The sequence below is a fragment of the Narcine bancroftii genome, chromosome 1 (assembly GCF_036971445.1).
Source record: "Narcine bancroftii isolate sNarBan1 chromosome 1, sNarBan1.hap1, whole genome shotgun sequence".
Lineage (NCBI taxonomy): Eukaryota > Metazoa > Chordata > Chondrichthyes > Torpediniformes > Narcinidae > Narcine > Narcine bancroftii.
Window position 1 is genome coordinate 450,243,659 of NC_091469.1, and position 17,196 is coordinate 450,260,854.

General features: G+C 40.3%; 1 protein-coding gene across 5 annotated transcripts in view; it reads right to left on the reverse strand.

Moving 5' to 3' along the window:
* apbb1ip (amyloid beta (A4) precursor protein-binding, family B, member 1 interacting protein) overlaps positions 1-17,196 on the reverse strand; it is a 141,022-nt gene that overhangs the window by 11,745 nt on the left and 112,081 nt on the right. For all 5 annotated transcript variants that reach the window (XM_069914569.1, XM_069914571.1, XM_069914568.1 and 2 more), the window contains 3 exons: positions 12,961-13,032; positions 2,362-2,505; positions 1,300-1,410 (listed from right to left, as the gene is read on the reverse strand). In XM_069914569.1, the coding sequence (XP_069770670.1) occupies positions 1,300-1,410; positions 2,362-2,505; positions 12,961-13,032 (327 nt within the window). The remainder of the gene's footprint in view (positions 1-1,299; positions 1,411-2,361; positions 2,506-12,960; positions 13,033-17,196) is intronic.

Consider the following 17,196-nt stretch of genomic DNA (forward strand, 5'->3'; position numbering starts at 1 on the left):
TGCAGGACATTAATCTAGCTAATTGAATGTCAGCTTCTACTTTTCCAACAACAATACCAACATTTCGAACCAGTGATGATAAAGGATCTTCTTGGGGGTAGAGGTCGTGGGTATTGAGTTACAGAGGCGAGTAAATGTTGAAGACAATGCACATTGCACTCACTGTAAATCAATGGTCCAGGGATGGTGGATAACGAGCCTTTCAAGTGGGCTGCTTGGATGGTGGTGAGCATCTTGAGTACCATGAGAACAGAGCAGAGTAATCCATCACCCTCCTGGGAAAGGTCACTACTTTTTAGATGACATTGTAACTTTTATCTTTGGAAAATGATGTGGGAATATTGATTTTACTCTTTCCTCATAATCTGAACACATAGATGTAAGAACAAAATCCTTGTACAGGTCATAATCATATGATATTTCTTTGGTAATGAGCAAGTAAGCAAATGCAATACCTCTGAGGACATCTGCAACAAAAAATCCTCAACATGAATATTTTGCCTGAAATCAAACAAGCAAATAATTCACTGGCGTACACCATGATGACATCACTGAATAACAAAGTCACCTTGCAGTAAATGCTGCAAAAGCTGGCACGATTTTCTCAGCCTGTTGTGAAAGTGAAGTAGGATGTGACACCTCAAGTAGCTGGATTGATGACATGGGCCTTTTTGAGGAAGTGCAATACAAATGCTATGACTAAAAAGATAAAGGAACTGAAAGAAGCAGGTAGCAAAACCACAAGCAGGAGATCAATCAGTTTTACCCACTGCATTCCAGATTATTTCTCAGAGGAACTTGAAACATAATGAGCATGAAAGGGGCCTTTCTCTTTAATGAGCATGAAAGGGAACTTTCTTACATGCAGATCCAGTAGGAGAGAGAGATATTCTAACATCAGGCTGCAGTATGCTTTTGAAAGGTAAAGGCGATCTCGAGCTTTAAGAATACAAGTGTAGTAGCAATTTAGCTTAATTTGAATCAAACACAGATTCATGTACTTCAGTGTTGTGTCATTTTGTTATAAAGAATGCTGGAGCATGGAACACTTCCAAAGTCTAATCAAGCTCCGCCTAATTCAATATAATCACAATTGTTGTATGGATATGAGATGATTTTATATACTGTCACTTGTTCTTGAGTAAGAGCAATGACATCCAATAGATTAATGGTTCACGTAATAATATTCTATGTATTCTATCTTAAGTTGAAAACGCGACAAAATAGTTGATTTGCAATGTCATACATGAACAAGATAGAAACTAAAATCATGTTAAATATAGTAGGGCCATGACTTACCTTTAGTACAAAACAATGGTCAGTTGGTGCTTTGTATTTTGCTTTGTAATTCGTTCCATAGTAAATATTGACATTCTCAAATTGGATGAAACAAACCAGATCACAAGATGTCTGTTGGAAAATTCGCATCTTTTAGACTATATTTGCAAAGTTAGGGAAATATTGAAGCGAAATTCCTTGCCAACCCTTTATTTCCCCTCAATTCCAAAATAATTCTTACTCTTGGTGGTTAACAGAGAGATTTGGCTGGCTAAATAATATGTTACTGCTGCTAGGGCAAGGTACAAATACCTTTGATGATCCTTAAGACCCTGCCATGGGCGATCTCACTGGAAATCTTGTCCTTTTTTATTATATGACTGAGGCAATTTGCAGAACCATGGTTTCAGGTATTTTCCCCAAGTTTCAGCAGATACTCTCTATTGCCTATTATCGGCAGAAGCCACAATGGGTTGCACTCTGGGGAAGCAGAGGACTGGTTCAGGGCACCTGAAAACAGGGAGATCACCTGCCCTTCCAATTGGAGAAGGAGAAGCAGAGGAGATGACCCCACGGGATAGTGACCGTGGCAGTAGACCAGTGAAGGGTTCTAAGGCTGAAGAACACAGAGGTTGTTGGCGACTTGAGGTGAGGAACCCATGCAGGTTGCGGGCTTCTGGCTACTGCATTTGAAGGATTAGTACTGGACAGCAGATTCAAGACTGGCTAATGGGGTATCAGCTATCAGAACTGGAATTCAAGCAGGCGCCAAGGATGCTGAAGGTTCCTGGCTGTGGCTGCAGGAGCACTAGAGGCAAATCCATGGACACATAATAATTCTGAGGGGACTCTCTTTTAGTTCTCTTTCTCTGACTATAAAAAGCGCTTCAGGCAATTTCTGCTGATGGTGAATCTGTCTGCCTTGCAGCAGACTAAACAAATTTCGTGTAATACTGCACTGTCTTTATTGCATGACAATAAATTAAATCTTGAATCTATTGTTTCTCTCTTTGAATAAAGCATAACTTAACTTTAACACTCAATAATTTTAATTTAATTAAAGTAATTTTTGTATATCCTGACCTTGGTTTTTCCTTTAGGAACATAATAAATTCCTGAAGCTCGAAGGAGAAAGTACCGACGCTTCCACGACTTTTTTCCATCTTCTTTTACATAGAGGGCTCCTTCCAGCTCTGGTATGATGACAGATGTTCCACAAAAGCATTCCTGTGTGTACAGATCAATTTAGTTAAAGCGATAGGAAATGTATACAATGTTTTTGACATTAATGCTATTAAATGGGATAAACAAAATTAATAAAATAATCAGAAAATGTAAAGGTATATTAATTACAGTTTTTTATACAGTTGGCAGAGTGGTTAGTGCAATGCAATTACACTGCCAGTGACCCGGGTTCAAATCTAGCGCAATCTGTAAGGAGTTTGTACGTTCTCCCCATGTCTGCATGGTTTTCCTCCAGGTTCCTTCCACCCTTCAAAATGTACTGGATTTGTAGATTAATTTGGGTGGCACGGGCTCATGGGCTGTGTGTCTATTTCCATGCTGTGTGTCTAAATTTAAAATAACATTCACCAAACCCTGGTCACAATTTTTAATCCAACAGCTTTCAAGCTCTTGGATCTTCCCATACTAGCTAAACCATAAACTACTCTGGGATCACCAAGCGATCTGCCAGCACTATTGAAACAACACTGATTTTTTTTGCACTAACTGTAAATGAAAAAAAAATATAAATATATATATATTCTGTCCTTTATACTGTACTGGGGTCATTTAATATGTACTATTGTATTCTGTGAATCTAACATACCTGCATGGCTGCAGTAAGTAAGAATTTCCATGAATGGACATTGTACTTGTGTATATGACAATAATCTCATTATCATTATTATTATCATCTAAAAGCTGTCAGATTCCAAAAATCAATACTTTAAAAAATAATTTCATTGGCATAAACAAATAACCTTTTGGAATATTTTATTTATGATTTTCCAAACTTAAACAGTTATTAACATTATCAGTATCAATGTTAAACAGTATCAGCATTGATGACAATTTACAATGATCCATTTTATACAGTTTTCTGCAGAGTTTAACCTCTCTTCATCTCCCTCCCTCCCCAACACCCACATTTAACTCTTAACACCCAACTAACCACAGTTAGACACAACATTCAAGACACTCACAACAAAGGTATAGGACATACATCAGGGTTTTATGAGTTTGTCACGACATGATGGCCAGTTCTCAGGCTGTTAAACAAATCATTTCTTCATAAATTAATTACATCAGGAATCCAGATATCTATGGAAATGAACAATTTGACGAGAGTTCCTAAACCAGTGTAATTGTCCATCTCCCAGCTTTGTTCTGTGTTGAGACTAATTTTGTAGGCAGTTCATAATTCAGCCAAATTGAACCTTGAACCAATATTAAAGAGAGCAGAAAACACAGACCTGAGAGGCATTTGTCTAACTCGCAAGTGATTCCCTAATATTTTAATACAGCTATTTCCATCCATATTCCATGAAAGGATGCAGAAATTTTGAACAATTTATATATTTTTAAAAAATTCTGTGTATGTTGTGTGTTGTCTAAATGTATATTTCTTAAAATTATGGAAATGAAAGTTCTATTTTATTTTGAAGAGATTAGAATGGAGCCCAATTCTGATCTCATTCAATAAGCATAAAAGAGATGTGAAATGTCAAACAAATGTAACATTTAATGGAATAGTTGGAACTGTCTCACTCCAATGCACAGAAGCAACAGGCATCAATCATATCGAGGAGGCCAATAGATTCAGGTCGATTAGCAATGAATTTGGAACTTGATCAGACCTGTACTGGATATTATTTTTAGTTTGATTCAGGGTTCAATGCTAACACGATTGTAACTTTGGCTCATCTCACATGAACTTATGGATCCAGCTGGGTTGCATCACATTGGCTTCTATTTTTGTTTTTAAAGAGGACAGCTATGTAACTAGAATTTATTATGCAAGTTGGAAATTTGACGATAAAACTGATTTTCCCCCGAGTGTAACCTTACACAAACTGATTTTCCATACTGAAAATATACATCCTTGTCATGGGAAAATTAATCATGTGAGTTATTTCAATTAAACTGATATTCTCTTCAAAAAACTAATAATCTGCTGTGGAATTATATAATAAATTGTAGCCTATTGAACAGTGCAGTGTTTTATGAACTATTAATCAAAATAAGCAAAGGTAGTGCAAAAGGAATATATATCTGAATAAAATGTCATGCTATTGTGTGAATAAATATTTTATCTACTAGACTATTTTCTTTGCACTGCAAAATGAACTCCTTAAACTTTGATATTAAGCTTTTCCTCATAGAACACCTGGGTGTTTTATTTTCTGGTCCTTCAAAACTAGCTTTTAGCCATTTTACACAAAGGTACACAAAACAATTTTGTGACAGTATATAGATATGTTTTTGGGAGATAAATTGGGGCAGGTTTGTTAGTGTGGGTCACATGCAAACACTAAAACAGATTTTATTTAAAATACTGGCCCTCTAGATATTAGGCTCCCCAGAGCCTTTGCAAAAGCTTTGGAGAGTGCCCAAGAGACATCACTAATGGATTGTTGTTTATATAAAGGCGACAGATGAAAGAACTTGTCAGAGCCGCATTCTGTCTGGAGTGAACTTGCTGTTCTAGGGGGAGTCATGTGGTTTTTCAAGGAGAGAGATAAACAGGCTTTCTCTCTGAGAGAGAGAGAGGGAGACAGAGACAGAGATCAGTTCTACAGTTTTATAGTCATCAGCAGCAGCTGGGACTGGAACAGGACAAGCTGGCAAGCTTGTGGAAAACCCCATTTGGAAGACAGGTTGTGAGTGCTTAGTTCAGCCTTGTCAAAGCCCTTGTGGTTCATGCAAGAGGAGAGGACTGGCTGTCTAGTGTTTCACTTGAAATAAGTGAACCAGAAAGGAACTCTGTGGTGACCTGAAAGAAAGAGGTCATCATCTGGAGAACTCTGAGGGGCCATTTTTTTTTGGCAAGACCCTGAAGTGGCTGAGTGTCCATCATACAAGAAATCTCTCTCTGAAAACCGACAAGAACATTCCTGAGTGGTAACCATTGACCTTTCAAGCACCAAAGCCCGGTGAACTTTATAAATGTTAAATTCTGTGCACTGTATAAGAATTGCCTGCAACCAGTGAACTTAGAGGAATGAGAAGTGAGATTAGACTGTGAATCAAAGAACTTTTCTGAACTTACACACACATTACATAAACGAGCATTTAAAATAAGAAGGGTGTTAAGTTAGGTTAGTTAAGTCAATAGAGATAAGTTAAAGTGTGATTCTGTTTTCATGTTTAAAGGTAATTAAATAACTTTTTTTAAGTAATAATTTGCCTTGGTGAATATCAATTGCTGCTGGGTTTTGGGGTCCTCTGGTCTCATAACATTCTGAAAATGTAATGATACTAAATAATAATTATAAATAAATTGATTTTGGTGTGTTGGGATTGGTGTTTTTTTTTAAAAAAGTCCAAATTTAAAAAAATGGATACGAAAAATCTTAGAGTTTTGTTATTTATTCTGCTCTTCTGTAAATCACCTTACTTGAATAAGTTTTGTGGTCTCTCAAGCCTGCTGTGCTATTCAGTAGATTATGGATGATTTGATCTTGGTCCCAGCTTCACTTTCCTATCTGTTCTTCCATACCCCAAAAGTGTACTTCTTATCCTGGAATATATTTAATACTACTTCTGGACCTTGTGCTATTAATAGTAGATTCATTTGATTAATAATATTCTGTATATTTTTGTTACATATAAAGTGAAATATGACATAATTAAATAGAATTTGAATACAAGGAAAATGGAATATTGAAAGTCCAGTATTCATTCTGAATTGTGCAATTGCATGTTGCTTTGGGTCTGGTTGAGTAGAACCTCTGTCGATTACCTGAAGAGCAAGAATCAATGACATTTCAAGAGCATTTTCAGATGTTTGTGCAGATTAAGTGAAATTAATATACATTTTCCCAGTCAGGACAAGCTTATATAAACTTTGTTGCGAATTAGAGAAAGGGGCTAATTGTACTAATGAAAATTGGGTTGCCAGACTACCCGTTGAACGTTCATTATTCTGAAATGTTAATTCTGTCTCTCTCTACACATAGGCTGGCTGACCTTGCATGTTTTTCCAGTTTATTCTGATCTTATTTTAGCTTTCCAGCCGTTATAGTACTTCTGTTGTATGAGAAATACTGGTCACTTAATTTCCTAACTTTGTTCCATCTTTAAAGATAATCCAATTTTAACATCACAGAGTTAGATTTGTCATCAGATGCCAATTGATGGAATGTCAGAATTGTGATCATCGGAGTCTTTATCGCCCAAGGTAAGGTTAGGGAGTTTTGGTTAAAATGGATATTGATGATTTCATCAGGCAAAAGCAGGAAATGCACAAAATTGATATCAAACGAGTCCTTCGAGGTTAAATGGCAAAGTTAATTAAGAGAGAAATTAGGACAGCATAAAGGGGCCATGAAATGACAAGCAGGAGCAAGGAACAAAGTTAGAAGCAAGAGAGTGGCTAAAGAAAGAGTAAGGCAAAGACTAGAGGGGTAATCTATGAGTACACAAGTGGGGTCCTTATTGAATACTTGTTATTGGTATTCACCAGAGGGAAAGAGATAGAGGCTGAAGGGCTAAGGGAGGGGTACTGTGAGATCCTGGAACATACCTTCATCAGGAAGTAGAAAGTTTTAGAAACATTGAAACATATTACAAGTTCAAGTTTATCATCAGAAATATAACCCGACAGAACAGTCCACAACATGCAGACACACATCAAGACAAAACTCACACATAAACAATACACATGCAGTAGGTTTCCATTTACAAAAAATAAATAAATAATTTAAAATAAATAGGGTCTAAGAGATTTTGAATGAGCAGTTCATTAGTAGTGTGTTTATCAGCATGGCGGTTCTGGCTCTGATACTCCTGCATCTCTTTCCTGAGGAGTAGCTGAATGATGCTGTGTGAGGAGTGGTAAGAATTCTGACTGATTTTTTTAAAAAATGGAGGGCCTATATACGTTGATTTGATTTTTTTTTAATGGAGGTTCTGACTGATATTTTGTGAGTCCTCTTTAGATAACAATCCCAGTAAATCGGTGGGGGGAAGAGGAGAAGGGAGGTAGGAAGGGAGATCCCAATGATCTCTGCTGCTCTTGTGGGTTCTGTGGATTAACCTCTGATTCAATGTTCTACAGCAACTGTACCACACTGTGATGGAGCTGGACAGGTCATTATAGAGTTCTTGTAGAAAGTTGCTAGGATAATGATCTTGGTCTTCTCAGTAAGTGCAGTTGCGATTGTGTTTTCCTGACAAGTGAGATGCTGTTTACAGGATGTGTCACTCCTTAACTGGACTCTGAGGAACTTGGTGCACTCGACCCTCAGGAGGGTGGTTGTCTCTTTTCCTCCTGAACTCCACAATAATTTCCTTTGTATTTTCTATGTTGAAACTCAGGTTGATACTCTTGCACCATTTCACAAGATTTTCCACCTCTTCTTTGTAGTGTGATTCAGCATTGTAGCTGATGAGGCCCAACTACTGTTTAGCCATCTGTAAACTTGATGACTGTTGGAGCTGGATCTGGCATGGCCGTTGTGGGGCAGAAGCATGAACAGAAGCAGGCTGAGGATACAGCCCTGAGGTGCTCCATTGATGGTGCCCAATGTTCTGCTGCCAACCATGATAGAATGTAGCCTTTCCATTAGGAAGTCCAGAATCCAGTTACGGAGAGGGATGTTGAGTCCCAGCGAGGACAGTTTCTCAACCAGTCACTGGAGAATGACTTTATTAAACACCAAGCTGAAGAGTGGTTAAATCTCTAGTACTTCACAGAATCTTTCTCAGGATGCCATGGGAAGCAGGGGAGGAGATGGCCTAGGATCCGACAAAGAATTTTGCATGTTCATTAGCCACTGGTGAGATACCAGAAGACTGGAGGATAGTCAATGTTGACCCCCTTATTCAAAAAGGGTATTTGGGACAAGTCTGAAAAACTACAGGTCAATAAACCTTTCATCAGTGGTAGAAAAATTGTTGAAGATTCTGAGGAACAGCATTTATGTTCACTTGGAAAGACATATACTGATAAGGAAGTGGTTTTAAATTTTAAATTAGACATACAGCATGTTAATAGGCCCTTCCTGACTGAGTCCACACCACCCAATTACACTCAATTGGGTAATATCAACCCCATACATTTTGAAGGGTGGGGGGAAACCAAACCGGGGAAAACCCATGCAGGTCACAGGGAGAATGTACCCATTCCTTAGTCAGACAGCACCAGATGTGAACCTGGATCACTGGTACCATAACAGCATTACACTAATCACTTTGCTAACCCTGCCACCTGTTCTGTGCAATGGAAACCATGTCTCACCAGTCTGTTTGAATTTTTAGATGGTACCTAACAAAATTGATGGAAGCGGTTTGGCAGATGTGGTTTATATGGACTTTGGTAAGCTTTTGACAATATCTTGCTTAGTTAGCTGGCCCAGAAGGTTAAGTCACAAGGGAGCTAAGGCATATTGACAATCTGGATCCAAAATTTATTTGATGTGTTGTACATTTCTATGTTCAATGCAATTCACTTTTACATCATAATTGTATGAAAAGGTCTGCAGAATTCAGAGAGTTTCAACAAGGAGGCAAATAATTAATGCCTGATACTATAGAGTCACTTATTTTCATTTGGGCTAAGTATGTGGAAAAACCAATTATTGTTTTCTTCAAGAGTATAAATAGTGTTGAGCAGATCGCATGGATGATTGTAAGTATATTCTTATCACTTAGTTCATCACTATTTTAACATTATAGCAACCTTCAGCCATCACATATGCCATATATTTTGTTTCAAAATATGAAAACAATAAACTATTTGGTAGATAAAGTGAATAAAAATTGATGAAAACAGTGCAATCTCATTCTAATCATTCATCAGAGAGCTCTTCGTTTGAGGACTGCTTGTGGTTTGTGTTTGACACACAAGAGCCATAAAACATCTGAGATATTATCCCTGATTAACTGCAGAATCAAAGATATTGATACAAAACTCTGATTGATACAAAACACTCATTGGCTGAGTGTCTTTATTGTAAACTATAATCTTATGCTAAATAACTTCACAAAGCCTTGTTAATCTGCATTCTGTTTTAATAGTCCATATAATACAGGATGTTGTGCAGAATTCAACAGTTTGTCAACATTTCAATACCAGGACACGCTTCTGGTTGTTTATCATCTTTCTGTTCCTGTAAGAAATGATTGAACAAGTGGCCATTTGATCGGTTTCTGGCATCCACCAGGGTTGGAAAAAAAAAGATAATTTAAAAACAAGGCCCAAATGTGAAAGTGCCAAAAACACAAAATAGGGTTGCAAACATCTTCAAGGGTAAGAGAGAGGCAAATGTTTTATTTTTGAGGCTGAAATGTTGCTCTATTAATTTCTTACAGCATCTGAATCCTAAATCAAAATCTGCTGCACTAAAAAAAAGTCAAAGGAAATGGGGGAAATTTTGAATGATTTCTTTGCCTCGGTATTCACTAGGGAAAAAAATATTGAACCAGTTGAAGTAAAGAAAAAGAGTGGGGAGGTCATGAAGCATATAAGGATAACCGAGGAGGTAGAGATGGGTGTGTTGAAAAAGATAAAGGTGGATAAATCTCCGGGACCGGACAAAATATTCCCAAGGACACTCAGGGAGGCTTGTGGACAGATAGTGGGGCCATTAACAGAGATATTTAGGATGTCACTGGTCACAGGGGTAGTGCCGAAGGATTGGAGGGTGGCGCATGTGGTTCCGCAGTTTAAGAAAGGGTCCAAATGTAAACCTGGGAATGATAGGCCCGTGAGTCTGACGTCTGTGGTGGGTAAGTTGATGGAAAGTGTTCTGAGGGATGCTATTTACAAATATTTGGAGGTACAGGGATTGATAAGGAGTAATCAGCATGGATTTTTCAGGGGTAGATCATGCTTGACAAACCTGATTGAATTTTTCGAGGGGGTTACAAAAAAAGTTGATGAAGGGAAAGCTGTGGATGTTGTCTATTTAGACTTTAGTAAAGCTTTTGACAAAGTTCCCCACAGGAGGTTAGGAAAAAAGGTGGAGGCATTAGATATAAATAAGGAGGCAGTGAAATGGATTCTAATCATTCATCAGAGAGCTCTTCGTTTGAGGACTGCTTGTGGTTTGTGTTTGACACACAAGAGCCATAAAACATCTGAGATATTATCCCTGATTAACTGCAGAATCAAAGATATTGATGGTTGGATGGGAGGTGTCAGAGAGTAGTGGTAGAAAATTGTTTGTCCAATTGGAGGCCGGTGACTAGTGGAGTTCCTCAGGGATCGGTCCTGGGTCCACTATTGTTTGTTATATATATTAATGATCTGGAAGTAGGAGAATTGGATAAACAAGCTTGCGGATGATAGAAAGATTGGTGGTGTTGTGGACAGTGAGGAAGATTACTGTAGATTAAAAGGTGATTTAGGAAGGCTGGAGGTGTGGGCTGAGAAATGGCTGATGGAATTTAATACAGATAAGTGTGAGGAGTTAGATTTTGGAAAGGCAAATCTAAATAGGTCATATGCATTAAATGGTAGGCTATTGAGATGTGCAGAGCAACAAAGGGATTTAGGAGTGATGGTAAATAGTACCCTCAAGGCTGATATTCAGGTAGATGGTGTGGTGAAGAAGGCATTTGAAAAAAACATCAAAGGAATCGGAGTATTGAATTCAAGGGTAGGAAGGTTATGATGAAATTGTACAAGGCATTGGTGAGGCCAAATGTGGAGTACTGTGTACAGTTTTGGTCATCAAATTATAGGAAAGATATGAACAAAATAGAGAGTGCAGAGAAGGTTCACGAGAATGTTGACAGGATTTCAAGGTTTGAGTTACAGGGAAAGGTTGTGCAGACTAGGGCTTTTTTCTCTGGATTGTAGAAGATTGAGAGGGGACTTGATAGAGGTGTTTAAGATTTTAAAAGGGACAGACAGAGTAAATGTGGATAGGCTTTTTCAATTAAGAGTGGGGGAGATTCAAACTAGAGGGCATGGTTTAAGAATGAAGGGGGAAAATTATAAGGGGAACATGAGGGGAAATTTCTTTACGCAAAGGGTGGTGGGGATGTGGAATGAGCTTCCGGCAGATGTGGTTGAGGCGGGATCATTGGTTACATTTAAGGATAGACTGGATAGTTACATGGAGAGGAGAGGACTGGAGGGGTATGGACCGGGTGCTGCTCAGTGGGACTAGGAGGGTGGGGATTTGTTACGGCATGGACTAGTAGGGCCGAACTGGCCTGTTCTGTGCTGTAAGTGGTTATATGGTTATAATGTTCAATGAAATTCTGGGGATTTTTAACATCTACCCACTGTTTGAACTACTTCTTTTCTTCATTTTAGTATACTCGTGTTGATTTCCCGAAAGAGAAATAAAAATTGTGAGCAGAAAGAATATTTTCTCTAAAACTTTTTTTCCCCCATTGGGAAAATATCTCCTTGGTTTAATGTGAGCACACCCAGAAACATTCAAATCAAATGGAAACCAAAGATTTCACCTTGCTCAGTCATTGTTACAGTATTTGAGGCTCTTGAGGACTTCTATATTTCATTAGTTCTTGACTGCAGTTATATTCTTAAACTAATTGCTGTGTACATCAGTTGTTTCTGTGCAAATGCTAAGAATTGGGATGGATATAGCAACTCGAACAAACAGCCCCCTGCAGTGTAATAATATTACTGTACAACAAAGAGCATTGAAAGAACTGTTCAATCATCTTCTTCCCCTTGTTATTCTGTAAAATCCTATTCAATCAATAAACACTCTTCAATATTTAATCAATTCCTTTTAATTACATTTCCAAAACCTGTTAAGGGTATGAATTGTAAATTGAATTAATGGTTTGCAATAGTGTTTGGGTTTTACAACTTAAAAAAAAATTATTTCTGTCACTGATGCAAATACTTGGTTTGATGATCTTTGCTATCAACCGGTACACTCTTAGGCGGCCAGAATACCCCAATGTAAAGCTGCATACCCCTATGCGACTCTCGGGGTACCCACCTGAAAGAGCAGGAGTCTACTCCTCCTCCGGGAGGGATAATCAGCGGAGCACTGAAGTCCCCCTAGGCACCTGAATGCAGCTGCCTGAAAGCGGCTGCTGAGGGGTGGGCTGATGACATCGTAGTGACATCGCCAGCCCGAGACGCTTGGTGTGGATTCGGAAACACAATGTGCAGGCACTGAGAAAGGCTGTGAACACTGAGAAAGGCTGAAACCATCATCAGTATTCCTCTTGCCTGCTCTGGGTCCACCATCGTCCTGTGTTGATTCTGCTTCTCCTTCGTCGCACTTCAAATGATGTCTCGTCAGTGGGCGGAATACAGCTACAGTGGACAGGAGCTGGAGTGCGCTCTGAGGCGCCTCCCGTGCAGCTGTCCCTTTCAGGTGGACAGTGCAGCGCTTTTAGGGCTGCCACCTGAATGACAATTCCAAAGCTCTCCATCTGCATTCTTGGTAGAGAATGCACCTGAAAGCAGTTAATGTGCACAAGAAACTACTGTTTTCTGCAGAGGATAGGCATTTTACTCACCTCCAGTAAAGCCTCCTTATTTTTCTCTTTCATATTCTTCCCTTCCGTTTTTTTCTTTGCAATGTAAAAATTCTGGATAGAGAACAAAATAATTTTTTTTAAAAATGTACAGGGATTTTCAAAGGTTAAAATGATCATCTACAGTATCTTTTGAATGTTGATTGCAAGTCTGATTATCAAAGTCTGTTAGTTGACCATTCTTGTCATTAGTTTGCCTGGTCATTGCCAGGCTGCCTGCACTCAGCTTCAAAGTTCTAGGAGTGCAGCAGAAGATTCAAAAACAACCAAGGTGAATCCCTTATTCAAAAAAGAACAGAAGGCAAAAATTAAAGAGGAAATAACTAATCATTCAGGAAATGGGTCATGTTTAGTTGGCAGAGTCTAATGTTGGTCCTAAACCTGCATTCACAATCCAATATAGTGGTACCCAGAGCAAAACAAACTCAATTCCATTAATCTAACATTACAGACCAATCCAATCCTTTCAGAGCAGCAGGGTGAAAGTTACATTATTTATCAACAGCACATCATTAGCTCAAAAGATCATGTTCTAATGTACATGCTGGAGGAACTCGCCAGTCTCATAGTGTTCATAGGAGGACAAAATATTTTACAGGTATTTCGGGCCTAAGGTACAAGTGGAAAAAAGTTTTGACTACAATCACAGCATTTGCAGACTTTCAGGTTTTACCCCATGATCTAATGTACATTGGGACAGAACCAGGGTAGATCATTCTTTCCTTTTACACGTGTCAAAAACTGGAAGATATGGATTCAAGTTAAGGGAGAAGAAGTTTAGAGGGTTCTGAGGAGATTTTATTTCCACTCAGATGATGATTGGAATCTGGGATACATTGCCTGAGTGGGTGGGAGAAAAAAAAAAATCAGATACGCACACAACATGGAAGAATTATCTGGACGATCAGCTGAATCACCAAGGCTAAAGAAGTCTATGGCTCAAGTGTTGTTAATGGTGTTGGTGTAGAATGGCAAGTAATGGTGTGCATCTCTATGGTTGGCTGAAGGGCCTGTTATTTTGCTGTAAACAATAATGATCAGATACTCCATTACACTGATATTTACTGTAAATATTCATGTATAATGCATTTGGTGTAAAAAGTGACCCCCATTATTGAGGGGAAAAATTTTTACCCTCATGTATAATACAACCCCACTCTCCTCGCCTGCCCGAGCCATGCTGCCGTCTCTTCCATCCGCCCAATTCGCGCTGCATCTCTCTCTCCCCCCCACCACCCCAGCCTGCCAAGTACCAGGCATGACACTTGTGCTCTTCTTGGGAAGAAAGTTTCAGCAGGTTTCATAACTAGACGAGAGGACAGACAATCCTCAGTTCAATATTTCATTCAAAAATTAGCTACCTCTGTCTATGTGGTGTTCCCCTGATGCTATACTAGAGTGACAACCTCGGTATTGCACTTAAATCTCTCGAGCAAATCTTCGATTTGATTTGAAACTATCTAATGCAGAAAACTGCCAAATGGGATGAAAAGTAAGGTTCTGTGTACATAAACGTATCCAAGTTATACTCAGAATTTAGAGAGACAGGTAAGTCAGAACATGATAGAAATAACATGTAGGCCTGAAGAGGGCGCACAAAATCAGTGAACCGGTGCGGACTCGAAAGGCCCACATGGCCTGTTTCCGCTCCGTAAATGGTTATATGGTTATATGGTTTCAAATGCCACAAAGTTTACAATGGATACAATAGAAATTTTTGAACTTTAACATAGACTATAAATCCTGAACAAATGGTTTTGTCCTAAGATTTAAACCATAGTATTATATCAGGCTGTACTTCAGACATTGGAGGAACCCTCTAATATATGGCTCTCGGACCAAGTTCAATTACTTCAATCACAGCACATTACTGTGCCATTGAATTAAACCCAATGCAACAGTGATGAATTGTTCCACTGTTGAGACATAGTCATTAGGGACATCCAATCTGAGGATCAGTCATTCTCAATTCATTTTAATCTAAGTGGACCTGAAAACACTAAAATTCTGCCTGCAGTGGCTGGCTCCTCCCCTGGCTCCACCCTCACCTACTCCAGTATAAACCCTGGTTTTCCCACCTTACCTCAGATTCACCCAAGGACTGGCCATTGATTGTAATCTATTAAAAGCATGCTTGTCCTCCTCACTTGTCTCTCGGTGCATTCAGTTGCGTTATAATTTTAAAAGCTTAACTTTTAAATAGGATGGAAGCCCTGTTGAAGTCAGGCACCTTCCAGATCGACCCTCTGTCCCCGGGGGAATTCACTTACTGGCTGGAGTGTTTCCAGTCCTACCTGACGGCCACACAAGACACCTTCAACTCCGAAAGTCTCCAGACATCGAAACTTCGAGTCGACCCCAAAGGGTACATGGTCATCAGAGACTGTGCTACCACAAGTTGGCCAGAGAAGGATTGAAGGCCCGCTACAAGGCCCCAGAATGATGTGCTGGCGAGGCATTGACTCTCCCAACGTGGGCAGTGTCCAGGAGAGTTGCTGGACGACTAGGTTCTTGAACTGTGGGCCATGACCTGAAAATGCCACTATGAAGCGGCTATGGCCCAGGTGAGAGGAGGAACAAATCCTGGACACCCTCGTGGCAGGAGCGAGGTTGAGATATGTGAGGCAGCAACTTCTGGAGTTGGGGAACAAAGACTTGGCCAGCACTCTGGAGCTGGTGAAAGTGCTTAAGCAGGCCCATCTGGGAGCTGATGTACTCATGGGTAAAAGCAATGCCCTTTCAGAGGACCAGGTCATTGGGACACCTGTGACTCCCACAGCCCCAGCACCAACTACTGTGGCTATGCAGAACTGGAGATGCTACTTCTGTGGACAGGCACAGCACCCCCTGCACCTGATGCCCTGTGAAGGACTCAGTGAGCACAGGATGCAGTAAGCAAGGGCACTGGATGAACATCTGCCAGGTTAAAGGGAACACAAAGAGGGCAACCGTTTGTGCAACCCCTGAATCATTGCTCAAGTCATGCCTGAGTCCCGAAGTTCAGACCTCTGCCCCTCCATGCTGTTTACCGCCAGCATCTTGCTGCATCTCGTGGTGGGACACACCACCAGAAATGAAGCATCGCGGGAAGCCACGGTGGCCATCTTGCTCCGCCTCAAGGTTGGCACTACCTAGTTCTTCGTCAGATCAAGATGGAGGGTGGCCATCTTGCCCCACCTTGTGGTCAATGCCACCTTGTCTGCACGTAGGCCAAGAGAAAAGAATCGACATCAGCATTGGGAGCAACGAGGTTTCCAGAGTACCGGCGGTCGTCCTGGATCAGACAATACCTCATCAATTGAATAACTCGTCGATGGAGGGGAGGATAAATGGACATTTGATTGATTGTTTAGTAGACACTGGCTCCATGGAGAGCTTTATAAACTCTGTGTCAGCGTCTGCAGTTCAACTCAAGAATGTACCTGACCGACTATAGTATTTTCCTAGCTTTGCAGTCTGCAATGATCTAGGGGTATTGTATAGTACATCTAATTGTAAGGGGGGTGGGGTCAATTTTGTAAGTCCCTATTGTATGTTTTTTCATTGGTTGTTTTTCCAGACTCTTTTGTGTAGTCTTCCAAAGGCACTATTTGCCTTGGTGAGTCTGTTGTCCATCTCATTGTCGATCCTTGCATCCAATCAAATGGTGCAGCCGAGATAGGTAAACTGGTTGAACGTTTTGAGTTTTGTGTGCCCAATGGAGATGTGGGGGGGGCTGGTAGTCATGGTGGGGAGCTGGCTGATGGAGGACCTCAGTTTTCTTCAGGCTGACTTCCAGGCCAAACATTTGGCCGAATCATGGGTCCTCTACCGGCATCACCTACGGCTCCTAGAATGCTTCCACCAGCGTTGTCTCTGCTCCATCCTTAACATTCATTGGAGCGACTTCATCTCCAACATCGAAGTACCTGAGATGGCAGAGGCCGACAGCATCGAATCCACGTTGCTGAAGATCCAACTGCGCTGGGTAGGTCACGTCTCCAGAATGGAGGACCATCGCCTTCCAAAGATAGAGTTCTATGGCGAGCTCTCCACTGGCCACTGAGACAGAGGTGCACCAAAGAAAAGGTACAAGAACTGCCTAAAGAAATCTCTTGGTGCCTGCCACATTGACCACCGCCAGTGGGGTGATATCGCCTCAAACCGTGCATCTTGGCGCCTCACAGTTCGGCGGGCAGCAACCTCCTTTGAAGAAGACCGCAGAGCCCACCTCACTGA